A 27,194-nucleotide genomic window follows, 5' to 3' on the forward strand; every position below is an offset into this window, starting at 1 on the left:
GCCAAGGGATCATCAATAAAAAGAGGTGGACCAAGGGCTGAGTCCTAGGACACTCTCACGTCAAGAGGTGGGAGTGGGGAGCGGGAGAGGAGAACCAGTAAAAGGAACCTAGAAGGAACAAACACTGAGGTAGGGGGAAAGTAGGACAGAGTGGTGTCCCATGTCTGGTGATGGAAGTTTCTCAAGCACAAAGAAATGGTAAACTGTATGAAATGTTGCTGGTGGTCAAGTAAAACCACTGGCTTTAGGCATGTTGCAGTCACATGGTGGTATTGCTCTCATGTTGGTGTTTATGGAGAAATCAGTTTCACTGGAATGGTGGGTAAGTGAGTTTAAGAAGGATTTTGAGAGAAGTCACACACAGTAAGGTTGGACATGTCATTCTGAAAGTTTTGCTGAAAAGGGAGAAAAGAAATGAGGCAATAGCTGACAGGGGAAGTGGGGGTCCAGAGAAGGATTTTTATGTGGGAAAAATAATGTGTGCTATTTTGAATGATCCAGGAAAGAGGGGAGAAGTGGTGATATTGGAGAATGCCAAAGTTTTGGAACAATGAAGTTGAATAAGCTTGAGGAGATATCCTCCCGCTTTATCATATTTATCATATCTTTCTTATAAAAGATAGCATTTTATATCCACTCTTCTGCAAGTTGAATTTCTCACTTAACAATCAATGCTTCTTTTCACATCAGCATAGAGAGATGGTCCTCTCTTTTTTTACAGCTGCATACTATTCCACTGGAAGAATATAGTGCAGTTGAGGTGTCGGTTCCAAGCTTTCTCTGTCTTAAACAATGCTATTCTGAGTAGCTGTGTATATGCCTCATCTCTTATGTGTCATCCCTATTGTGGCTTCAATACAGGAGCTAAAGTTTATAGTCTGTCTACTCTCAACATTTCTAATCTGTGACTCTTTTTTCTCTTTTTTGGATTTCCTCCAGTATTTTTTTTTATTAATTCTATATTCAAATTAATTTTGCCTATAACACCAGGAATATACTGAAAGAGATATAGATAATTGCTCTTCATTTATTTCTGGTAATTGTGTTAAGCCAAAATAATTGTTCAGATACATATAGGTACTTACTGGACATAGATGTCATACAGGACCAATGATAACATTTGGTTTGGGATTTTTAGTTAGGGTAGCAATATCGTTCACTGTCTTCAGAGGTGCTTTTCCAAATCTTTTCATTAGGAATTTTGTTAGATGTGGATCTTCCTTATTTCCATGCTCTAAAATATCCTGTGTCCTCAACTGCCCTCTCCCCCATTTCCCTCTAGTTTCTGTGTATTTGGAAATGACGGCTTGCTGTGTCCAGGGCTGTCAAGGAGAGGTGCTGTCTCATCGTCATTAATGTGTTCAGTGTTTCATGATGTTAGTGTTGGTGTGTTTCTTCCCCTAGACCTTTGGAAACACCAAGTTATGAAAGAAAACTTTCCAGTTATCAGACCATAAATAGTGAAAAAAATTATACAGAGATTAATGGGAAATTACCAGGATGGTAAACTAGAGGTATGTATTAAAAATGAGTCATTCTGCAGTGTGTGGGGTTTTTTTAAACATAAATCCAAATAAGGAAGACTTTGCCCTAAGCCAGGAATTTTCAACCACTGAGCTATGAGAATTTTTAAAACTTGCAGCACCTGACTGTTTAGTCAGAGGCACTCACCTCTTCTCCCTTAGATTGTCAGATTAAAAAAAAGGGTAACAGCCGACACCACATAGCCATCTGGTGTGAATGAATCAAAATTATACCTATTTTTTTGTCACAGAGACAAAAAAATATAATGTATTTTTTCAGTGTGCCACAGAATTTGAGTAATTAGTTTATGTGTGCCATGAGATGCAAAAGGTTGAAGGTCACTTCCCTAAACATATCTCCTCCTGCATCCCTTCCTCCCTTAGAACAAAGCTGTGAGTACTGAGCCTGAACTCAAACGAGTCATCACTTGCTACCATATTAATTCTGGGAAAAGACTGATTTCTAATAAAGATGGGAGAGAAATCAGAATATGCATGTTGACTAATTTCAGATTTGGCCAATTTTTAAAAGTAACCTTGTTGGGGTTTGTTTATGAATGAGCTATTTTAGCAATATTTCCTATTGTTAATTTTTTTAGTATAGAATATTTAAAGAGAGAAACCAAAATAGCCTCTAATGCCGCTAGAAAACATTTTTAAATGTACAATATGAAAGTAAAAAACTTACCCCAGAAAAGTCACATTTTTATCCCTCCTTTACTTGACCATCCCCACTTTCCTCACCACAAAGGAGACCAGTATCAATGCCTGTTCCTGTGCACGCATATTTGAATCCATGACAACTCTATATAGTATACACTCAATACATAAAACATGCACACACACAGCTCATGGGGTTTTGAGCCCTTTAGTCTTGACAGGAAGTGCCTTTCTAAATCAAAGGAATCCACTGAAAAGCCAGAGAGTATATGTGGATATTTGGCCATAACAGAGCTTTTAGGGTTGTTAACAAATTAACTGCAAGTGCATTAGATACATATGAGTCCTGTTTGCTTTGAAATTCAATGATTTTTTTAAAACTCCAGACACACCAAAGCCCTGGATCGGACAGTTTCACAGGAGAATTTTACAAAACATTTAAGGAAGAGCTAATCCCTGTCCTTCTCAGACTATTCCAAAAAATCCAAGAAGAGAGAAGACTCCTAAACTCTTTTTATGAGGCCAGCATCATCCTAATCCCAAAACCAGATAATGACACAAGCAAGAAAGAAAACTACAGGCCAATATCACTGGTGAGTATAAACACTAAAATCCTCAACAAAATATTAGCAAACTGCATCCAGCAATACATTAAAAAGATCATCCACCATGATCAAGTGGGTTTCATCCCAGGGATGTAAGGATAGTTTAATATTTGCTAATCAGTAAATGTAATACATCAAATAAACAAAAGGAAATACAAAAACCACATGATCATATCCATAGATGCAGAAAAAGCATTTGATAAGGTAGAGCATCCATTTATGATAAAAACACTCAGTAAAGTGGGAGTATAGGGGCATACTTCAACAGAATAAATACAATATATGAAAAATCTACAGCCAACATCATACTCAATGGGCAAAAACTAAAAGCTTTTCCACTAAGACTGGGAATTAGACAAGGTTATCCACTTTCACCATTTCTATTCAAAATAGTATTGGAAGTGCTAGCCACAGTAATCAGACAAGAAAAGAAATAAAATGCATATAAATTGGAGAGGAGGAAGTAAAACTATCATCGTTTGCAGATGACATGATAGTGTACATAGAAAACCCCAGAGACTCCACCAAAAGACTACTTGACCTAATAAATAAAGTTGGCAAAACAGCAGGGTGCAAAGTCAATATTCAGAAATCAAAGGCATTTTTGTACAGCAACAATGAAATATCAGAATCAGAAATCAGGAAAAAAAAATCTCATTTGCTATAGCAAGAAGAAAACTAAACTACCTTGGAATAAACTTAACCAAGGAGGTAAAAGACCTATATGCAGAAAACTATCCAACACTGAAGAAAGAAATTTAGAGTGACACAAATAAATGGAAGCATATACTGTGTCATGGACTGGAAGAATTAACATCATCAAAATGTCCATACTACCCAAAGCAATTTATAGATTCAATACAATCTCTATTAAAATACCAATGATGGATTTCACAGATATAGAACAAACATTACAAAAATTTATATTGAACCATAAACAACCCCAAATAGCTGCAGCAATTTTGAGAAAGAAGAACAAGATAGGAGGGATCATAATACCTGAAATCAAACTATATTAAAAGGCCACTGTAATCAAAACAGTCTGGTACTGGCATAAGAACAGACACATAGATCAATGGAACAGAATAGAGAGCCCAGAAATAAACCCATATCTCTATGGTCAATTAATATTTGACAAAGGTTGCAGAAGCGTTAAATGGAATAAAAATAGTCTCTTCAACAAATGGTGTTGGGAGAGCTGGACAGCTACATGCAAAAAAATGAAATTCGACCACCAACTTACACCATACACAAAAATAAACTCTAGATGAATAAAAGACTTAAATATAAGTCATGACACCATGAAAATCCTAGAGGAGAACATAGGCAGGATACTCTCAGATATCCCATGCTGCAATATTTTTTCCGATATGTCCCCTAGAAGAAGAGACATAAAGGAAAGAATAAAGAAATGAGACTTCATCAAAATAAGAAGCTTCTCCATGGCTACAGAAAACATCAACACAATGAAAAGGGAACCAACCATATGGGAAAATATATTTGCCAATGATATCTCAGACAGGGGTTTGATCTCCAAAATATATAAAGAACTCACATGACTTCACTCCAGGAAGACGAACAATCCAATGAAAAAATGGGCAAAGGACCTGAACAGACACTTCTCCAAGGAGGACATACACAGGACTCAGAGACATTTGAAAGGATGCTCATCATCACTAGCCATCATAGAAATGCAAATTAAAACCACAATGAGATACCGTTTCACACTGGTCAGAATGGCCATCATAAAGAAATCAACAAATAAGTGCTGGTGAGGTTGTGGAGAAAAGGGAACCCTAATACACCGTTGGTGGGAATGCAGACTTGTGCAGCCACTGTGAAAAACAGTTTGGAAGTTCCTCAAAAGGCTAAAAATGGAACTGCCTTTTGACCTGGCAATTCTACTGCTTGAATTATACCCTAAGAATCCTGAAACACAAAATCAAAAGAACCTATGCACCCCAATATTCATAGCAGCACATTTTACAATAACCAAGTGCTGGAAGCAGCCTAAGTGCCCATTAGTAAATGAGTAGATCAAAAAACTCTGGTACATTTACACAATGGAATACTACACAGCAGAAAAAAAGAAAGAGCTACTACCCTTCATGACAGCATGGATGGAACTGCAGAGCATTATGCTAAGTGAAAGAAGCCAGGGGGTGAAAGACAATACCATATGACCTCATGCATAAGTGGAAGCTATTCAAGAAAACAAACAAACAAGCAAAATATAATCAGCAACATTGAAAGAAAAAAGAAGATGAGAAGGAAGTAGGGAGTGGTGTAATGGGTAAAAGAAGGAGAAGGGTCAAATCAAGGAGCATGAATAAAAGACCCACGGACAAAGCCAAAGTGAGGAAGGATTGAGGGTGGGAGGTGGGGGTGGGTAGGGCAGGGGAAAGCAGTGGGGGGAAAATGGAGACAAATGTATTTGAACAATAAATTTAAAAAAAAAGAAATTCAATGATTTTTTTAAAAAATGTAGTGTAGCAAAATGGGCTCAATTTTTACATGGCAACATTTTCTCCAAAATTACATGTTTAAGCTCTTCAAATATTCCCCATAATTTTATAATCACTTCAGTTCTGAATCATAAGGTGGAGAATCCACAGTCTTGCTTGAGGATACATTTCTCCTCAGCACTTGATGATTTGCATGTATTTGCTTTAAGTTTCCAGTTACACCCAGGTGTGATACTGTGTGCTCTGTTGAGGAGGAAGTGGTTCCTTTTGGGTCCCTGCAGCTCAGAGGTTCTCAGCCACAGGCACAGAGGTGTCTAGAGAGGGGCTCAGAAAAGCATTTGAGTCAGAAAAATTTGTGTGGCTCTCCTTAAAAAGGAAGGAAATTCTGACACGTGCTTGATCATGATGAACCTTGAAGACATTATGGTAAGTGAAATAAGCCAGTCACAAAGCACAAATGCTGCATGATTCCCTCACACGAGGCCTCGAAGAGTAGTCTGATTCATAGACAGGAAGTTGAAAAGGGTTGTCAGCAGTGAGAGGGAGGAAGAGTAGGGAGTTAGCTTGCAGAAGGTATAGAGTTTCAGTTTTGCAAGATGAAGTGTTCTAGAGATTGATTGCACAACAGTGTGAATGTACTTAGTGTCACTCAACTGTATACTAAAAAAAAGCTAAAATGGCAAATTTTACAGTATGTAGATTTTACCACAATAAAAACTAAAAGTTTGTGACTCAAGATCTACTCCTCCCCTATCTATATACTTCACCCCAACACTGAAGACAGGATCTCTAGGAACGGAATGCGGGTATCAGCAGCCAGGGCAAACCCACATCAGATACCACTGAAACTCAGGGCACACTGGGGACACTGGTTCTGTATTGGAATAGCAGGACCTCAGGGTGTTAGGTTCCTCCAAAGTCTGTGCCTGCTGGGCTTCTAGCCTCTCCTGGGTCATCTGCAGTGACAGGGACTCACTCTTCCAAACCTCCCGACCCCTGACTCCTGGCAGCTCTTACAGAGCTGGAGTTGGCCTCCCTACCATCTCCACCATGGATCTTGGCTCTGTCCCTGGTTCCGACCCCTCACAACAAGCTGTTAGATATCTGAGGGCAGGTCAGTCAGAGAAGCTCAACTGGCGCCCTTGCTAACACGTGCGGAGCTTCCATAAGATTACAACCAAGGGCCTGCTCTAGGGGGGACAAACCCAAGCAGGTGGTGGATTGCAAATCATTACCCTCTCCTCCAGAAGATCGCGGCCCGGTGCCAGGGCACGTGAACTGGGAAATGGAGCAGGCGCCGGCTCTCCCCTCACCTGGGGGCCTGTGCCAGCCTCCTGTGCTTCAGACTAACCCACCTTCACTTCCTTCATCACTTTACATGGGCACCCCTACCATCCTGATCAGTGTCCTCTAAAGTCAAGGTCATCTGGCCAGCAAAGAGTGCCCTTGACCTGTGGGTGTTGTGCTTGATGAACGTACTTGTGGTGGGGTTTGGGCGGCCACATCAAGGCTGACTCATTAGGCTGACAACACCTTGCCTTTTCGCATCCTGCTGCTGCCATATGATTAGTCTTGTTCTTGTTCACTTTGAACCCCCTGAAATCTTTAAAAATCTGGATTTTTATCATCCAGCATATACCCTCTCCCTCCCTGCTCTTGATATCCGCATTCTAGTCATTAATAACAGTGCATGACAGGACAGGCCCCAAGCCCTGGGCTACCCACTCTGGGTTCCCTCCAGGCTGACCAGGTTCCTTGGGCACAGTCTGTCAGTGGCCAGAAGCCCATCCAGTTGGTCTGTTCTCCATTTGTCCAGGGACATCAGGAGAAACCTTTGCAGACATCCTGCTGAAACCCAGTGGCCTGATAAGACCCTCAGATATGCACACACAGACCCACTCACTGATTCGCCTAGAGGGACACATAGAGACCTATAAAGACACTTATAGAGGCGGGGGCATACACAGACTCACACACACACTCGGGCATACCCACAAACGCACATACACACTGATACAGATGCACAGACACTCACATAAACACTCACAGACACTCAGGCCCTAGTCAAGTAGATCTAACCTTCCACATACTGGCTCCCGTTTCTCTCTAGAGACCAAAATCTAAGCCTGTCTTGGTGGGGTGGGCATTTCTTCTGTTCCTGAACGGCCACCTCTTCAAAATGGGGCCAAATCTCTCGGACAAAAGGAGGGAATGGGACTGCTTAGAGAGCGAGCATAGTATGGCCCTTCAGCCAGAGGGAGAGGGACCCCTGCCCTATGTCCCATGCTTCAGAGGGCCCCCTGGCTCTCCTCCAGCCCCGCCCTTCCTCACAGAGTGAGAAACCCACACAGCCTGGCGATCGGGCACACTCAGGCCCTGGCCTTCCTTCCAGATCACGCTCCAGTGCCGGGGCCCCGGAATTCCCCAGGACTTCCTCCCCAGGGCTTCCTCCCCAGGTGATCCTCCCTGGAGGGAGAATGGACCTCACCGCCAGTATGTACACCCGGGTCTGAGAGATGGCTCAGGGCAGCTCGCTGCGGGGGTGGACGGCTGGGCTGCTGTCCGCTTCAGTGCACACAAGGGCCCTCCATGGCACGACGTGAGGCCAGAGTGGGGAAGAGATGGGGTTTGTACTGTGAACTGGGGGATAAGTATCTCTCCCCAAGTCATCACCACATTTTAGCATAGAACTCAGAGTAGTCCAAGAATAGTACATTCAAACCTTGCCTTCCAAGTTATTTTTGAAGATCTATTTTCCAAAGCAGGATAATACAATATTTTCATTTTATTAGTTTGTTAGTTTGATTTCTAACCTTTAAAGAGTTAGAATATTTAGACATATGGTGTGCGGGCCTTCATTTACACTCTTGTCCCTGGTCCTGCACTTGTTAAAGGCCAGGGACAAGCCTGTGAGAGAGGCTTACAAGGCTTGAGCTGACGTTTCCTACAGAGGAGAAATTGAAGAGGGTCTGTGAGCCAAGGGAGCCTGGGCTGTGAGCCCTGGTGCGCGAGGCTGCCCTGCTGGAGCTGCTGCGAATGGCGCCCCTTCCTCTTCAGATCACTTTCAGGAAAGAGCACCTGGAGGCCTGCCTCCTTTCCCTGGGCTGTGACATAATGGCAAGGGAGCGCAGCAGCTTCGAGGGCTACTCCATGTGTTACGAGCACATGTTGGAGCACGTGAGGCGGGAGCTCTGCCAGAAGGAGCAGGTGTGTTCCCAGAGACCAGAACTGTAATGGGGAAGCTGTGGGCGGGGGGGGCCTGGGAATTGCTGTGAGGATGAAAGTGAAACGGAGGGTAGGGAGAGGTGTTCACACGTAAGAACAGAGAGGGACTGGCACTCCTATTGGCTCATTTCCTTGGGCCGGTGTTCTCAGCCACAAAGTGGTGGCTCCGGCAAGAGTGGGTTGTGTGCTTTGGAGGTGTCTAGCGGGGAATGTATGAGCTGAGTGACAAAGGTGCTGGCTCCTGGGGAAGATGCATAGCTGACCATCCCGCCCTTGACAAACACGAGGCACCTCGTGCTGTTCCTGGTCTAGCAGGGAAGCCAGGATCCTTAGTAAACTCTGTGTTCAGGGTGCACATCATGGCTCTCGCTGATGAGACTCCCTTAAAATGAGACTCCACTGGTGGGATCCAAGAGTCACTTCTCCTGTCCTAGACTGCACACTTTCTGAAATGGATTGCATCAGAGGTTCAGCATAATGTTAATGTCTACCTAAGCAAAGTGCAAAAGTCTGAGTAAATGGCGCATGCGAATATCAAATAATGAGTCTTAGCTTTTGCCCACAGTTTGGCTTAGCCCCATAGCTGAGTCCTCTGCTGCAGTGTGAATGCCTGGAAGGGGATGCGGTCTTCAGAGGCTGGACTGGCATCCCAGACCACAGTCCTGGCTCTAAGTGGAGCCCAGGGATCTAAATGAAGCTGCGTTAGCACAAATAGGAAGTGTCTGGGGCGTGTTACCCTGAGTTAGAAGAATAAATGTTTGAGTTGTGCACTGCTTCCTTCTCTTCAGGAACTGGATATTTTAGAGTCCACCCGAAGACAATGCTGGTCAAGTAGGTCAGTTATTACTGAAGAGTTTCTCTTCTCCGGGTCTCAAGTCCGCAGCCTCAGCAGTAGACCCGTGACTTCCTGGTGCTCTTTTCCTGAGCCCTGTCAGGAGCAGCCTGTGGGAGTCCCGCCACAGATGGTCTGCTGCAGAAACCCCCAGGTGCTTTCAGTTTTTAAGCAATGAGGGCTTTTTTGGGTCATGTTTTGTTTGTTTGCCTTTTAGTTATTTTTGTAGATTTGGGTTTTTTTATTTTTGTTGTTATTTTGGGATTTTGGGAAGAAGGGGTTGTTTGTTTCTTTCAAGGGCGAGGTACACTTCCAAAGGAGAAGAGGTAATTGGCTGAAATGTCAAGGGAAGGTCTATTTGGAGGTGGAGGCCGAGATAAAGTATTTTCTCCAAATGAAAAGCACTTGATTAGTGTCTCTGGTAGGGTCATTTGTTCAGCAACCATTTACTGAGCACCTACTATGTGTCTAGCACTGTTCTGGGATCCTCAAACCAAACTATTCTTCCATCCACATTTACTTAATAGGATATTTACCTTCTTCATTTGGTTCAAAGCAGAAGTGCAAATTGTAGTGGTAGTTTGGAATTTGTGAAAATCTTCCATTAAAAAAAAATAGTATTTCTGCTGCTAGGTTGCAGAGCCCAGTCATAATATGATCATGGAAATCACTGCTCTGAGAGCCCGACTTGCAGACTTGAAAGAGGGGATTCTGAATCTTGAAAAGCAAATCAGAAAAGAAGTGCAAGAAGAATATGAAGATGTAGTCAAAACTCTATTTATGGCATGTTTACACATGAAAGTAAGTGACCTGCGTCAGATGTCAGGGCAGGCCCGCAGGGAGCGGGTGTAACTATGCAGCAATACGGTGGCTGCACGCAGAAGGATCAGTGACAGAGCAGGCTTTGTCGTGGCAAGAGTTCTCCAGCCCTAAGCTTTCTCTACAGAGCATGAGTAAGTAGTGGGTTGCCCTGATTTTACCATGATAGACACTGAATTTTAGGTAATTTAGAAATTTGCTGTTTCCCTCACTCTCCTGCCAGGTGAGGGAAGGAAGGAGGTGTCTTCTCCAGTGTCTACCGAGTGTGACCATCCAAACAAGAAAGGGTAGTGCCCTGGGCCAGGCCAGACCACAAAGTAGGGAGCAACAGGCACCTCCTGAAAGCTCGCCAGGCAGATTCAGAATTTGGATCAGCTTTCAGAGAAGTTTCCAACCCTCGAAGTGGCCACCAGCCTTTCTCTAACATCCGGTGTCAGCGCCGCTGACCTGTCAGCTGAGCCTACCTGGAAGAGGAAGGATGGGGCGCCCGTGTGTTCACAGCGCTGTGGGGGCCTGTCACTTTCTTAGGATTCCCGAGCAGCTGTAAATGGGGGCCCCCTGCCTAAAATGGGCCATCGCAGAGCCTGGGCCATTTGTCCCACAAGTGTGACTTTCAGTCCAAACACACCACCCTGCAGCCCACTGCCCCCTTCCTGTTACTGTAGGTCTTTCAGAGCCAGCCCCCGCTGGGTGCTTACCTCCTATCTCCCCTGTGGATTCCCTGGCTCTCCCTGGTTTATTATACCGAGAGGCGGTTTTACGGATGCTCTGCCTGGCCTGTTCATTCCAGGCAGGATAGAGGATTCCTTCTTGCTTGTGAAGGGCCTGCAAAGTACAAGCACTTACAAATATTAAAGGACCAAAACCAAAATGCACGGGGCCTGCTGCTACAGGGCAAGGGTGAGCAGCGAAGCTGAAATCTGCTCCAGGGGTGTCCAAGCTTTTGGCATCGCTGGGCCACACTGGAAAAAGAACAGTTGTCTTGGGCCACACATTAAATACACAAACACTAATGGGAACTGATGAGCCAAAAAAAAGGTTTTAAGTAAATTTATGGTTTTGTGTTAGGCCGCATTCAAAGCCATCCTGGACTGCGGGTTCTTTGGACACCCCTGTAATACAGCCATATTTTGGGTGTGAAATTGTTGGAAATGTCTTAAGTTCTTTTTATCTTCTGCCAGATTCCTGGACAAAAAGTGGATTCTGTACTTCTCCCAGGTTAAACGAGTTCTACAATCCTCCCCCACCAAAGTAGGGTGTCCCTGTTCTACCCCAGGGCCCCAGAGAGTAGCAAAGCTTTTGCTGTGGCCAGCCAGCAGCTAGGCTCCCTGCTGGACCCTCCCCTTGCACCTTCCTCTCCAAGGAAGTAGTTCAAAGGTGAGAGGACACCCCACTCTCACTTCTTACCCCAAAACACTGGGTCTCTGGTAGCACTTATTAATGATCAAGTTATTTTACCATAAGCCATTAGCGGTAAGCCATTCAGAACAGGCTGTTTCATAATGAGGTTTCTGCTGGGGCCTAACTAGGAAGGCAGGGAACCTGATTCCTCCCTCTGCTTTATCTCGTTTTAATGGACTTCCCAGTTTGTGGTCCTCTACAGAGTTTTGTCAGGTCAGATTCTGCTGAGTCAATCTGGTAGCAAAAATTCCTAAGGTTAAATGCCCAAGTAAGCATTGAGGAGGAGGGGGTCAGTTTTCTACCTGTGATCTCCCAGTCTTCTCTCCCCACTCAGCTTGCCTTGGCATCTGACAACCTAGGCCGGCTCTCAGATGACGAAGCCCTTCATGGAAGACAACACTAGAGGGGCTGCTAGTGAGACACTGGTAATACCCGGTGAAAGGATTGTCTGGGTGGATGATTTTTTTCATGTGAAATCATTTCTAAAAGTTGCATTTTAGAAGGCAAAATGACTCTTCCTCAGCCGCCCTTCCTGAACTTGAGTCTGCAACTTGTAGGAGAAGTTGAATGAGAACCAGCTTCACTTGATCCAGAAAGTGTGTGAGCTCATCAGTGAAGTGAGAACAGAATGGACTGAGCATGTGAAGGACCTAAAGAAAAAATGGGGCTCGGCCAGACCTGATGAAGGAATAAATGGAAACTCAGCCAAAGTATGTGATTTCATTTAGCAATGGGATAGCAACTCTCCCTCCCAGCCCCCGACCCCAGTGCTCGCTTCGTTTGCACTCCAGCCCAGTTTCCCTAAGAAAGCAATGCATCAAGCATCTTAAAAGGGCACTGGTGCTCACGGCACAACTCTGTCGTTTTCTGGAAGGCGTGTTTCTGATGTCAGGGCCCTTGCCCTTCAAAGAAAAGTGTTGGGGGCAGCCTTTTCTGAAAGTGAGCCTTCTTAGCAGGAGCAGCCGCGGGACTGGGAGCAGGAGAACAGCAGCCTGGCAGCTCTAGTGTGCAAAGTGCGGATCCTGGGCCGCTGGAGGCTGGCTGCGCAGCAGGCTCGCCTCCGGGCCAGCTGAGCCGGCCGGAGAAGGTGAGCGGTGGGAGGGGAGGCCTGGACCTGGGGGCTGGGCTTGGCTGGTGGGCTTGGCTGCAACAGCTCTGTCCCTCTTAAAGGACCTGACAGAAGACCATTCTTCCAGGGAAAGGACAATGTCGGAGCCTAGAGAAGTAGGAAAGAGCCAGAAACAAATTTTGGGAAAACAAATCAGAGAGTTGAGCATGAGGAAAGGGAAAATATGGAGGAGAGATTGTACTGAGGGCTTGAGACAGCTTCTTCAAAATGCGTCAAATATTTGAGTTTCAAACATGAATATTTGAAGAAAATGAGGTAACAATATAAGTGGAAAATCCTACTCTAAGGTAAGTTGAAACCAAAGCGTATGTTAGTAGTGGTATAGAAACTTCTCCTTACTCTTTCTGAAAGTCTTTGCTCTGTCACACTGCTCTCGACGGAAATGATGGAGGCAATGACCAGCAGGAGGCCCTGGTACCACAAGTTCTGAAGAAGAGTGGATGGTGAGGTAGTTTAGAAACAGCTCATTAAGTTGAAAATATGGAAAGGAGAGGTATTTCCTATCTTATTATATCTGGGAGGTTCACAGGAAGCCATACAAAGTAAAAAAGAGTGTTTGAGCATCAAGCTAATGGCAGAACAAGAAGTGGTTTTATTTCGTCAGCAGTTACTGGCCCTGAGGTGGGCCCTGGCCAGGGCTCAGGCCCACAGCATGAGGATGTGCGAGCCACAGGAGAGCCAGGTGCCTGGGCTCAGGAGCTCTTCCTCCCTCTCTTTGAGCACTCTCTGCAAAGCTGATGTGGTCACCAGAGCGCCACAATGTGAAGCGAGCAGATGGCACGGACAGGGAAAGATGGCCCAGACCTTGGCTTCCCTTTCCCCTCCTTTCCAGCACAGAAACCAAGAGTGGTGGCCAAAAGGCTTTAGTTCTTATTCATATTTGGCTAAGATGGTGATGTGTTACTTACACTTAAGATTATTCAAGATTGTTCATGGTGGGCCAGGGGGCCTCCATCTGAGGATCTTTTCACCCAGAAGGCATCCTGGGGGCTGGGTCTCTGCCTTGAATGCAATCCTTTCATCTTCCGAGCATGCTTCCCATTGACAGTGACCCTCTGCCTGTGGAGTGTGGCCCAGCTGTCAACATCGTGCCCCAAGCAGACTGCCTTGGGTCCTTTCCTGATGACCCATGTGCTAAGTTTTCATTTCTTATTTTGCTGCTCAGTAGGGGCTGGCACCAAAATAAAGGTGTTTCCAAGTCTAAGCTCTTAATAACTGTGCCAGTCCTCTGAGCATGAAGAAAGCAGAGAGACCCTCGGCTGAGAGAGAAGAACTAAGTTTAAATAACAGCCTGGGAAAGCTGGGTATATTCAAGATACAGAGTATGATTGTTTCCTTTTGGATCCTAATTTCTCCATCATGTGCACCAGGTTAAGTGTATTACATAAACTGCAAAGTTATTATACAAGTCCTCAACATCATTGACAGGTTCTGCGACTTTAAGCTAAATGATGCATAACAAAACCAATTTTACCATAGGCTAATCGACGTAAACAAGAGTTAAATTCCTATAGCATCTCATCAATGTTAATAATGAAATAACGTTGGACAAAATGATGTTATTCGAAGACCTGCTGCATTAATCATTGTGAGTAGTACTATAACCAAGGGTTGACCATATGGTACTTATGATGCTCCTGATTAGAAAAATTTCAGAACAGAAACAAATTATTACTACTGTTTTCCTTCTTTAAACACCTGGAACCTGGCTTCCCCAAAGCCATTTTGGAAGCCAAAATGGAGGCAAGAATAGACCCTCCCTCCCCTACTCACTGCACCTCTTAGATCACTCTGTCCCCCCAGGTTAAACCTTCCCTGCTCTCTCATGATAAATGCTCAGTGACAATGCAGATGCAGTTTGTGATTGATATGACTCTGGTTAATAAGCTAAGAAACACACATTATAACCAAATTTTGGTATTAAAAGACCAAATTATCTGGTCGAGTATTGCTGTATAGTGGCAATATCACTTGTCTGGCTGTGATTGTTGTGTATTTGTTTTGTTCTCCCCTGGACTGTTGCCTTGGGGCTCACAATAAATCCGTGCTGGCCTACATCCTGGCCGATTTGCTGCTGGCTGGGCTGTATCGCCCTAAACAGAGGAATACTCCACGCGGTTCTGCCCCTGGGCCCCAAAGAGGCCCCCCAACCTCCAGCTCCCTGCCTTGTGCCGGGAAGAAAGACTGCACCTTCCTGCTTTCCTTTGGCTTTTCCTTTCACAGGCTCAACTGCTAAAAGAATTAGAACACAAAGTGACGCAGGAATCTGCCCACTGGCAGCAGCTGGATTTACTGAAAACTCCAGCAAAAAGAAGCTCTTGGAAGACATGGAGCAAAAAGGACTGCAGCTGCAGCTCCTTCCTGAAGCGGCTGGGCGGGCTGCTCCACCGGGCCGGCTCCAGAGGAGGAAACTCCAGAGAGGACTCTGACAGGCAACTCCAGTTACGGGTAGCAGTGGCTTGAAAGCAAATCAGGATGCAACCGTCAGAACCCTTTCATTCTTCCCCTGTATTTTCCATGCCTCTCATGTCCCCCATGGCAGTGTTTCTTCACCTTAGTCACTTCTAGGCCCCCCAGGAAAATGCAAATATTTATATTCACACCAGTTGATTGTTCAAGCTGCTAATGGTAAGAATGAAGGCCTGACTACCTTAAGGCCCGGTATCTTGGCTCCTTACAACCCACTTGAATAACATATTTCCACCTGGCTTTAAATTTTGAACCAGGAATCTTTTAGAAAATTCTGACAAGTAATCTGGAAAAGCAATAAGTATTATGGAAGCCAGCATAAGGAGATTTTATTCATGGCATTTCTGGAACTGCAGAGACAAAAAGGAGAAGCAATTGTGATTCCCAGACACAATTCATTTTCGTTAAATATACCTCGCAAAAAAAAAAGAGGAAAAAAAAGGAGAAAATCATATAATATGATGTAGATGTGGATTAATGCAAGTTCCAACGAAGGAGACCACAGAATGTAATTCAATACAAAAGGAAAAAGAAACTGCCTCTTCCAAAATAGGTACTTCATGTGTATTCATTGACTAAATAAATCAACTAATTCACCGGAGATATTAGAAAAGAGAAATTGGAAAGTTAAATTAAATTATCAGACAAGCCCTGGCTGGTCCAGCTCAGTTGATTGGAGCATCATCCCATAGCCAAAGGGTCACGGGTTCAATTGCCGGTAAGGTCACATACCTAGGTTGCAGGTTCAGCCCCGGGTCCTGGTGCTTACGGGAGGCAACTGATGGATGTTTCTCACATTGATGTTTCTTTCTCTCCCTCTTGTCTCTCTAAAAGCAATGAAAACAAAATGTCCTGGGGTGAGGATAAAAAAATAAGTAAATTATTGGACAAGTGTTTCAAGCGCTTAAGGAGAAGATAATTAAGAAAAAAATTCTACAAAAATAAATAACAAAAAAAGAATAAAAATTGAATTGAGGCAACACTAGAAAAAATATTTTTGTAGAAATGGAGAGAAAATGAGTAGCTTTAAAAGAAAACTAGAATTTCACATTTATTTCATGAAAAGTAAACTAAAATATGACTGAACCCATAAGAAAAATTTGGTGTCACACATGTACACATACCTTTCAGATTATGCTTTTCTAAAAGCCACCACAAAAATACAGTGGTTCATAAAGTAGTTTCTCAAAGTCCTCCAGTTAATAATTAATTTTTGTTTAATGGCAAGGATTCTAAAAATAGTCAAAATACATATTTTGAGATGTCTCTCAATAAATACATGCGTTTAGTATTTGTGGGTAGAAACAATCATTGGCTCTTTCTGAACTACCCCTCCAAGTCCCCTGGCAGTTCCAGTGCCCTGGGCTCCCTCACCCCTACAGCCATCTACCCTCAGGCAAGAGCCCCCAGGCCAGCAGCGGCTTCTGTAATCCCTCCCCAGCCTTGGCCCTTGAATCCGGGAAAGCTAGCCTGTCCTTGCCTACCTCCTGCCCCTGGGGAAGTCGTTTAGAGCCTGATTCTCACTCCAGGCCCCCCAGCCGTGGGCCTCGGGGTAAGGTCCATGGCTTCTCTGAGTTCTAGTTTCTTCGTGGAGCAATGGAGAATATCAACTCACCTCATGGCTTTTGGGGGAGGATTAATTCAAACAAAGCACTTAGAACAGGGACTGACACACAGCTCTAAATACTGCCTGTTTGACTTTTTGTTGGAAGTAGGAAGGTGGACAATGTTGGAAATAGGTAGATAGACATGGATTCAAATTCTAGCTCTGTCACTGGTTCTAACTGGTTGTGTGACCTTGGGCAAGTTTGCTGCACCATCCTCTCTAAAGTGGGGGTGGGACATGCTAACACAAGGTCCTTATTAAGTATGTTTCTTCCTCTTGCTAATATTTTTCAAATTGCTTTAGCCCCTGCCTGGCTGTGGGAATCTTGATATGTTTCTCCTGGCTCCTATCCATGAGGAGTAAGGATCCCACACAAACCCCCATAGTACATAGAGGGATCTTAGGTCTAATTTATATAAGGAAGTTTTCCTGACTTTGAGGATCTGATCATCTACCCTCTGACATTTGTCAGTCAAGCCCGTGGTCACAGCTCTGAGAGTTCAGGGGCCTTCTGGTTGGATCTCTACAGAAAGGGACACAGCAGATGAATTTTTGAGATTCATGTGTGTATTAGTTTACTAGAGCTACTGTAACAAATTCCCACAAACTGTGTGGCTTAAAACAGCAGGAGTTTGCTCTCCCACAGTTTAGGAGCAAAGAACTCTGAAAGCAAGGTGCTGGTTCCATCAGGAGGCTCGGAGGAAGCACCTGTCCCATGCCTCTCTTCCAGCTCCTGGTGGCTGCCTGCAATCCCGCTCCTTGCCTTGCAGCTGCCTCACTCTAATCTCTTGCCTCCCTTGTCACCTGGGCTTCCTCCTTATGTCTCCCTGTATGTATGTTCCCTTCTCTCTTCTTATAAGGACATTGGATGTAGGACCCGCCCCTACCAGCATAATTTCATTTTAACTTAATTACATCTGCAAAGACTTTCCAAATACAGTCACGTTTTTAGGGTCTAGGTGAACATAAATTTTGGGGGGAACACTATTCAACCTACTACACTATTATTACTTTTTTATAAACTGAAAAATCAGATGATAACTAACATGCATTTCAGAGGAAAAATACCTGTGATCTCTACAGATGAGGTACACTGTAGACCCAGTGACTCTCTGGGAGGGGACTATGCGTCAGCTGTACCAGAAGAGCCTTTCGAGTAAACACAAAATTGCCTCCGGGTGTGGGCCTTAGATCAGGCCCAGGCCTCTTCCTGCAGCTGGTAAACTGTGTTGAGCATGGAGGTTGAACTATGTTGGTCTGGGAGAGAGACCAAGTCTTTCCTCTGTTAGAAACTGTCCAGGGGCTCCTGCACCCCGGGCCCTTGGGGTAGGTGGATGGCTGGGCCTGCAAAGTCCTCTGTGAACTGGACCCTGCCCATTCCTCCTTCCCCGCTCTCTCTGGTAAAATAAACATAAAAGATATAACCTCCGTGATGAAACACCTGGCTTTTATAAGGTGATAAGGGGTTCCAAGGGCTGTTTCTCCTCCTCTTTGGTTAAGTTCTTGGCCTTTCTGGAGCTCTTGATTCTCAGAAGGCAGAGTTTAGCCTGACCAGGACTTTGTGAAGACCTGTATTCCTGGGCTGTCCTGGTCCCACGCTCTCCCTAGGAACCCTGGGAACTAATGTATGTACCACCAAAAAAGCATCTCTGCTTCCCAAGCAATTTCCCCTCAGATGAGAAGCTGGCTGGCCCAGGAGTGCAGCGTGAAGCTGGATGCTTTCCAGCGCGTGGAAGAGCTACAAAGTCAGCTTACTGACGCTGGGAGCTCCTCTGTCCAGATGAGCTCACCTGGAGGTAAGCAGACACCCTGCGCTGGCTAGAACCAGCTCCCAAGGCTCCAGGTCTGAATCGGAGCGCGGACTCGGGGGCTAGCCCTAACATCTCAGAGGTTATTGAGTGGGTGTGCTGTGATGTTTGTTGAACAAATGAATGATATGTGAATGAATAAAGTTAATTCTGATTTGCAGACAGAACTTCCTACTTTAGTTTTCCTTGGATTCCTGCCATCCTATACTAAATGGTTTCAGTCATAAAAACTGGTCCCAGGAGTATGTTATATACTACTTAAAGAGTGTTGGGTACTTCACTGGATTTTGAGCATCTCAGTGCCTTGGGATATTAATGACCATGTTTCTCAGATGCTATTCATAAAGTCCATTATGACTCTTGGCTGCTGGGAGCTTGAGGAGCTTTATGGAAATGACACGACCCTCTGGGCTGTACAGACCACAAGCAGCGTGGAGCCAACACCAGACCCCACAGCGCCTCTACACTAGCTTCCTCTCTTGTAAGATGAGGACTAAATAGTCAGGCTCTATTCTAGCTCTGACTATTGAAAATATCACTAAATATTAACAACCATGATTAGCCTATTGTTGAGATCAGCCAAACCTCTTCTTTTCTGTTCTGCAGTGTGGCCTTGTGATTGAGTGTGGCGGCTTTGGAGACAGCAGCCAAGGTTCAAATCCTGGTCCCAACACTTCTAGCTGTGTGACCTTAGACAAGTTAATTAGCCTCTCCATACAAAGGGAATAGTCACCTTAAAGTGACTTAAAGTCATTCTGGGTATTAAATGAAATAATGCATCTGACATATAGTATAGTCACACTAAGTGTGCAAATGCTGATTACTACACTCTCATACCTGTGTTGTATTTTGTTTCCTTTTGGCCACTTACCAGTATGAATGATGTGAGAAAAACACAGCCCTGCAGAAGAAGAAAGATCAGTTTCAAAGATCAAGATGACAAAGATCAAGTTACTTTGGGTTTACAGAGAGCAGCAGGGCTGGGCTTGTCCGGAAAGCCCAGGGGCCTCCTCCCTGCCTCTTCCTGTTGCCTGGGCCCTGACAGCAGGGCCGGCGTCTCTTGCCCCAGCCACCCAGTCCAAAGAGGAAGAACATCAAGAACACCCAAGGGCCGTGTTTTGGCCACTGACTCTGAGTGTAGCCAGTCTTATCCACATGCCCTGAGATTTTTCTGTCCCTTCCCTTCCCTGCTGTCTTCAGCCCAGCCAAGCATCTTTTTAATCCCTTTCTGGGTTAATGTGTGCTATGTAACTACCACCCACGCCCCTCAACACCTGCACAATTACGAAGGAGAACCACGTGGCAGGAGGAAGGTGGGAGCCCTAATCCCCAAGACTGAGGATGTGGCAGGAGTGAAAGAGAAGCCTCTTTCCAAGGAAGTAGAGGTAAAAGTCGCTCCACAGGCTCGGCCCCCACCTATCCTCCTCTGCAACAACAGGAGGAGGGTTTGCTGAGCATTCAGTAGAGGGGAGGGACTGGGTCGTACCTGTTTATTTAGTACCCAGTACTCCAAGGGGACAGGCAGATATCACCTACACTGTTGGTGCTACAGGGTAAAATCAGCGGGAAGTGTGAGGCCCCTCGCTCCTTCCTGCAGGGCAGGTGGCAGCAGCCTCCCTGCTCCCCACAGCAGAAGCATCTGAAGCCCAGGCAGAATGAAGGGGCGGGGGGGGAGGGGGGGGGGCGGGGGGCGGGCGGGGAGCTCCCCTTACTTGGCATTATCATGGATTCCCCTAGGATCTTACAGTTCCTGAGAAACTATCATTTGTTCTAGCACAGTTATCCTCAAAACACTTCAGGAGAAAAATGAAACCATTCAACTCACAAAACTGTGAGATGTTCAGGAGTGGACTGGCTTCAGTTAGTTCAGTGAAGCTTTGAACTGCTTCATGAGGCTGGTTCTCTCTTCACCTCTGGGCTCTGAGAACGCTGGGAGCAGAAAGGGAGTGGAGTCCCTTGGGCCACCACCTGCCACCTCGTAGCTTCCATCCTCTGTTCAAGTTTGTGGCAGGAGTGGGGTGTGGTGATAGGACAAAAAGAATCAGGCTCTGGCTGGGCTATGGGCCCAATTTTAAACAAATCACTTAAGAGAGAGACTAAGATGCCTGGTGGGCTTATACTCAGCTCACTCACTCCTCTTCACAGCAACTATTTGAAATATTTGTGGTGTCTTCAGGCCTTCAGATGCTGTCCATCTCCCTCATTTCACAGAGAAGTTAAAAACCATCAGGTGAAAACTTCCACTACTTCCCGTCCCCAGCCTGCCTATGTCGATACTGCTGCTTCTCCTTCCTCCAGTTAAAATGGAAACGGTGCCTTTTTCCTACCCCGGCCAATCCTGGTGCACAAGATTCCTTGTGCTCCTACCTTCTCAGGCACTGTGAACTAATCTTTACCTCCTTCCTGTCTACTCATCTACCCATTTTGCACACATCTATCCTCCTAATCTTGTAACCAGCAATTAGTTATTGAACACGTATGTGCCAGGATCATAAAATCCACTGTAAAATAAAATTAACATCTATCCCGTTGCCCGAGCCAGAAATCTGGGAGCTATTCTTCCTCACAGTGCAATTCCAGTTAATTACTAAGTCCTATTAATTTGAGTCTCTCTCGGTCTGTTCACTTCTACCCACAATGGTCCAAGTCCCCCATTATCTTCTTCCCTTTTTTGGTCATGTGACCCGTAGGCAAACGACTCTATCCAGGTTTTGACATTTTTGACTCAGAATTAAGGGAGCTGGATTACATGCCCATTTTAAGCTCTAAAATTTTATGAATTAAATCCAAGCCTGTATATTGTAACCAAAGATATAATTTAACATTTTTAACATTATAGGCCTAATATCCCAGGCTCTGTTTGCCCTAAGGTCTGTGTCTGCATCATCCAGATACTCCCAGCAGCACCTTTTAAAGACCAACCTAATGGGCAATAAAATAACAAAGATTCAAAGGCCAAAATCTGTAAGTAAGGATAAATTTGAATATATATATATATATGAAACATGAAAAATGTAGATAAGATATGGTTTTAGGGTCGCTTCAAATTTATGTTAAAAATTGTATTGCAGAATCTTATGTAGATACTTGGGTTTGGATAATAAAATTCTGGATTTCTCACAAAAGGAATTTGTCCATGAATTGCTGCTGGATCCATATTTGTGGTGGCAAAGAGGGTCCAGGGCTTCCTACTCCACCCTCTGGACTCAACGATAAAATTCTGATACTAAAACAAGCCCAAGGGTACCTACTCCATTATAGTTCAATAAATAAGTGTGGAAGTCGGTACCAACACTTGGTTATGTTCTGTCTCTGAATTTCTTTTTCTTTTTCTCTTTTTTCCATTCATCTACAATAATCAACCAGAAGCATCAGATTCCTTATCCAAGTTCTCTGACAGAGCAGAGTTTCAGAAATCTGCCCTCCAAAGAATTCCTTGGAATGCAGATTAGTTGGAGGCACAGCACATATTTGATGATTTTTAAAAAATATTTCAGCTCTTAGTTCATACGAAACATTTACATCCTCTTCCACCGCCTCCTCTGTGCTGTTTTAATAACACATTATACTCTTTGCTCCAAAGTCTCTCCGGATTCCCCCTGGAGATTTACATACCTAATCAACACACTTAAGAATTCCTCTTCTTGGTAATGCTAAGCGAAATACATCAGACAGGGAAAGACAAATGCCATATGATTTCACTTATATGTGGAATCTAAACAAAATAAATGAACAATCAAAACAAACTCATAGATCCAGAGAATGAGCTCATGGTTGCCAGGTGAGGGGGTTAGAGGGCTGAGTTAAAAATGTGACGGCGATTACAGAGCACAAATGGGCAGTTACAAAACAGCCCCAAGGATGTGAGGTGCAGCACAGGGAATATAGTCAATAGTATTGTAATAACTATGTGTGGTGCCAGGCGGGTACTCAACTTATCGGGGTGATCACCTCAGAAGGGATAGAAATGTCTGACCGCTGTACTGTAGGGCTGAAACTAATGTAATGTTGAATGTCAACTGTTATTGAAAAATAAAAGATAATAAAGAATTCCTTCTCTTACTTTGAGAAAACTTAAGAGAATAACATTTCATCATTCTGTCATAGAGAAAATGTGCCATTCTAAGGCCTCTCTCAAAGGTGTAATTCTGCAGCTGATGTCTAGTTATTGGACCAAAGGGAGGAAACAGGTTGGGAACATACCTAACTGAGACCTTTGACCAAGTAGGGCTGCATTACTAATCCCACCATTTGCTTGACTCCCCATACCCTGTGGAGTCATCTTTGACTAACTTGCGGAATTGTAGTGTATGTCTATTTGTTCATGAAAAAGCATTTTCCCAAAGGAAGCAATGTTCAGTTGGTGTGGATAGGACCACAAGGGCTTTTAAGATTCACTCCATCCCCATTTCACTGCTCAAAGTGGATGTGTCTACCATGGGGAGTCGACTGCACAGCTCATGGTTGGGAAGGCTGCAAAGTAGCTGGACGCATTAGTGGAGATCCTCTATGTGAGGGATTTAGAAGGGTGATGTGAAAGCTGATTGTGGGACATTACCCTACTAAATACATAAGTCCTAATAAGTAAGAAAGTGTCTTGTGGGCCCCTGGCATGGAGACAGTATAGAAACTCCACATGAAAAAACCTAAGGTCTAGGAAAGGCAAAAAATTAGTTGGAAACTCTTCAAATCTGTCTCAGGCCTGACTTCTTAAGCAAGGCCTATGAGACAAGTGAGACAAAGATAGACTGAAGAGGAATTTTTACAAGGCTGGAATATAAGAACAGTGATGATTTTCTAAAACAAAAATATAACACTGCACTATCACAAATGATAAAATATTAAGGAATTTTTAGATTACTCCTAATATGGGGTATCTTTTCTTCCTTAGCTGGAAATGGCTTTCCACTGATGAATTCATTCTGCACCAATTCTCCTTATGACAAGTAGCAAAACCTGTACAAGAAGGCCCACAAAATGGCCTAATGCAGATTGAAGAGTGATCTTGGTCTCATGAGTAAAAGTGACTTATAATGATGCTGTAACAAGAATTATTCATCATCTTCTTTAAAAGCTCAAATATCTACTTGATATTTACATTGCAGATACCTCCTAAACACAAAAAAAGGACTGCTGATGTCTTCCTACCCAGCGTGGCAGAAAATGCTCAACTTTCAGTTTTTCAAGTCCAAACAGCTGCATCCAGAATCCCATTTCGATCTGACTGGTAATAATAAATCCTTTCCCAACTTTTATTTCTATAAGGATTTAAATAAATAAAAGTGATTCTAAACTCCATGAAGCCCCTTATCTAATATTCACTATCAGTTCTGCGGAGATAGCGTGGAAGGACTGACATGATCATACCCTGAATGCCCCAGGCGACGTAGGAGTTGGTTCTGGATTTTAAAACGGACGAGTTGATTTGCATTTCTACCACCTAGGCCTTGCATCTGGTCAACCAGCAGACTCTCAACCTGGGTTCTAGAAATAATTACTCCATGAAATAGGTAGGAGAGAGGGCATTGACACTAAGCAGTATTTACTCACAAGTGGAAAACTGCAACTGAGATTAATCCAAATACACTTCAACGCACTCATTTCTATTCGTTTCACTTAAGAACATCATCCTCTCTTAAAAGACTTTTTATTCTTCCTACAAATACTAAAAACCCTCTTCAGACAAGATGTCTTTCGTAATGTCCTAATCCAAGTCTCTTTCTTCAGACAAGAAAATCTACCTTGGGTAACATTACTAACTAGATGAATGGAACAGGATAGACCAGAGAAACATTTACATACATAAATTTACATGATATATGTAGCTTTTCAAATTAAGAAGTTTGAGTCAATTTGAAGTAGATTAAGTCATCACCTTACACTATACACAACAAATTTTGAATGAAGATCTATATGTACATACACATGCACAGAGACATACATGCAAACTTAAAGCCAAGAGGAATATTATGACTTTAATATCAAAATAGAAATCCAACAGGACAAGGTATAGCTCCAGTTATCAACTTATTACCCCTTAGCTCCAAATTCATCCTTTATTGTCTGCTGTGAAATAATCAGTCTGGAGCCTGTAAATATTTCTTCTTTGCCAATGGGCAAGACGTGAAGCTTTGTCAGCAGACAGTGCTGGAAGGACCCCAGGGGAGGAGGAAGGCTTTCTGTCCCAGGTCCTGGGGTCTCCCCTCGGCAGGTTCCTGCAGTGCCTGCAGCTTCATAGTGGAGTGTCACCGGCATGGCGCTTCCTGTGAAGGACCTTCCAGCCAGCACCACTTTGGGTGTTTCACAGCCTCAGTGAACCTCTCTGCCATCCAGGGAGCCGGAAGGGGCATGCCCTCTCCAGTGAGGTCTGGCTCTCAGCCCTGTATTCTTTTGAACTCTCTTTATTGCCTACCAGCCAACCCTTCCATTACTTCAATCTCTTATCATTGATAATTCTTTTCTAAAAATGCTTAATTTTTAGAAAGAGCAGAAGGGAGGGAGGGAGAGAAACATTGCTGTGTGAAACTTTCATTGTTTGCCTCTTGCCACGCCCCCAGTCGGGGACCTGGACTGCAACCCCAGGCATGTGCTCTGACCAGGAATCAAACTGGTGACCTTTCGCTTTGCAGGATGACACCCAACCCACTGAGCCACACTGGTCAGGGCTGATTAATAATTTTTTATATTAAACTTTCCCTGTTTGATTACTGTGTGGTTTCTGTCTCTTACTTGGCCCATGACTGATAGAATACTGATACCAGTAGTGGGTTGGTCCTAGAGAACAGATTCACAAAGATGGGATTTGGGGATGTATTTGGTTGCACCCTTGGACTTGTACGTGGTGCTGAGCTCCCTGCAACAGGAAATGAATGCTAGTAACCCTTTGCATGCAATGACATGACAATGAAAGAAGCGATCACCTGTGGTCCATTGTGACAAAGCATCTGCTGAAGCGTGTACCTTGGGAGCCTAAGTTTCTACCACATTGACTCTTGTGGCAGTAATGATGACAATAAAGACCAGTGTGCAACATGGAGTTTTTTTGGATGTACTTTAGCACTTACAAAAGAAAATCACAAGCTCAGGTCCTTTCATTCTCAGCTCATACCATGGTCCAAGAACCAACGAGCTGCCTCAGAAAGTCTTTGTAAAATCTGTTTCCTATAGTCACAGGATAATTTTGCTAAAAATAAAAAACAAATTTTAATTGTGCAAAATGCTAAGTTACAAGACAGCTGAATTCATGGCCTCATTGTTTCTCACTGCTGAGATGGGCTCTCATTTCAATGTTGATGAAGCCATCCTGGGGTAGCAGAAGCCAACTGCCAAAGACAAGGTATGTGCATCTGTTATAAAGGTTGGCAGGGGCATATCAGTAGTCAGCTGTAGATCTGGCACACAGAGGTCTGTGGTGGCGGTGAATGTGTCCCCATCAGTGAATACACATACATAGCTGACTGAACTATTGCTTGATGTATATAAAAGGAAGAACGATGGTAGCCAAAACCTGACTTGAGCCAGCACAGCAGAGTCACAGCCTCGCACCCAGATTTCAGACCTGAGTCTGTTTACAGACCACAGTCTCTTGCCTGCAGGAGAGGCTGGAGGCCCTGGAGGAAGGACCCTACACCACCGCTGCAGGTACATACCATAAAACTCCCTCCAAACTTTTCCCTAAGGGATCTGTAATCACTTGCTAGAGTGATTTTTTCATCAAAGAAAAAGAAATATCCAGACCATTTGGTGATTACCAGGCACCACCTCTAAATCAATTCTAATCCTGGGGATCCAAAACACCATTGTGGCTCACCAGCCAAAATGAAGGTGCACAGCAAGGTGATAGGAGTCTCAGCTCAGGTCTGAATTACAGCGGACTCAGCTGATCCACGGACCCCATAGTTATTTCCTCAGTTCCTGAAGGTACAATGCAAATAAACATAATTAGCAACTGAAAGGATTCCTACACTGGTTCTCTGACCCTGGAGTTAAAGACTCATTATTGTAGGAATAACTGGAAGCCCCAGGAACCTTCCCTTCTCTCATGTAAACTAGAAGCCAACATTGCATCCCTGGAAAAACTGTGGGGATTAATGTCAGACAATGACTTGAAGGAAGCAAGAGTGGTGGGACCAATCGCATCACCTCTTAACATAGTACTTAGGCCTGTGCAGAAAAATAGGTGGCTCTGGAAAATGACTGGGGCCTACCGGGTCCACACCTTAACCACGTAGTGACTCCAATTGCAGCTGCTTTCCCAGATGTAGCCTCTTTACTGGGGCAAAGGAGTATGACTCTGGCCCGTGTTATGCAAATATGCCTTTTGCTCTGTATCACATTACAAGGACCACAAGTAGTTTGCTTTTACCTGACAAAGTCACCATGTACCTTCAAATTCTTGCCTCAAGGCTTTGTCAGTTCTGCTCCCTGCCGTGATTTAATTCATAGAGAGCATTAAATATCATATTGGCCTACTACATCAATAACATTTTGATTGGATATCATGAGCAGAAAGTTGTGAGTACTCAGGTGCTTTAGTAAGACATGTAAGAAGTAGAGGGTGAAAAATAAACCCTACATCTCACACTATGTACCATGAAAAAAAAAAAAGCATGATGCTCAGTAGGACTTTTCAGATTTTGAGGGCAACAAATA

General features: G+C 44.1%; 1 protein-coding gene across 1 annotated transcript in view; it reads left to right on the plus strand.

The window, feature by feature from the left end:
- Positions 1-23,773, plus strand: part of LOC129066904 (coiled-coil domain-containing protein 162-like) — a 63,790-nt gene extending 40,017 nt beyond the window's left edge. The window contains 13 exon segments of the mRNA XM_054568639.1: positions 1,405-1,514; positions 8,311-8,483; positions 9,285-9,309; positions 9,944-10,111; positions 12,088-12,240; positions 12,487-12,589; positions 12,592-12,617; positions 13,189-13,341; positions 14,883-14,958; positions 14,961-15,091; positions 18,410-18,530; positions 21,382-21,506; positions 23,648-23,773. Coding sequence (XP_054424614.1) covers positions 1,405-1,514; positions 8,311-8,483; positions 9,285-9,309; positions 9,944-10,111; positions 12,088-12,240; positions 12,487-12,589; positions 12,592-12,617; positions 13,189-13,341; positions 14,883-14,958; positions 14,961-15,091; positions 18,410-18,530; positions 21,382-21,506; positions 23,648-23,773 — 1,490 coding nt within the window.
- Positions 23,774-27,194: the final 3,421 nt, after the last annotated feature.

Source organism: Pteronotus mesoamericanus, unplaced genomic scaffold, assembly GCF_021234165.1.
Source record: "Pteronotus mesoamericanus isolate MK-2021 breed Mesoamerican mustached bat unplaced genomic scaffold, CSHL_Meso_final contig_20, whole genome shotgun sequence".
Classification (NCBI taxonomy): domain Eukaryota; kingdom Metazoa; phylum Chordata; class Mammalia; order Chiroptera; family Mormoopidae; genus Pteronotus; species Pteronotus mesoamericanus.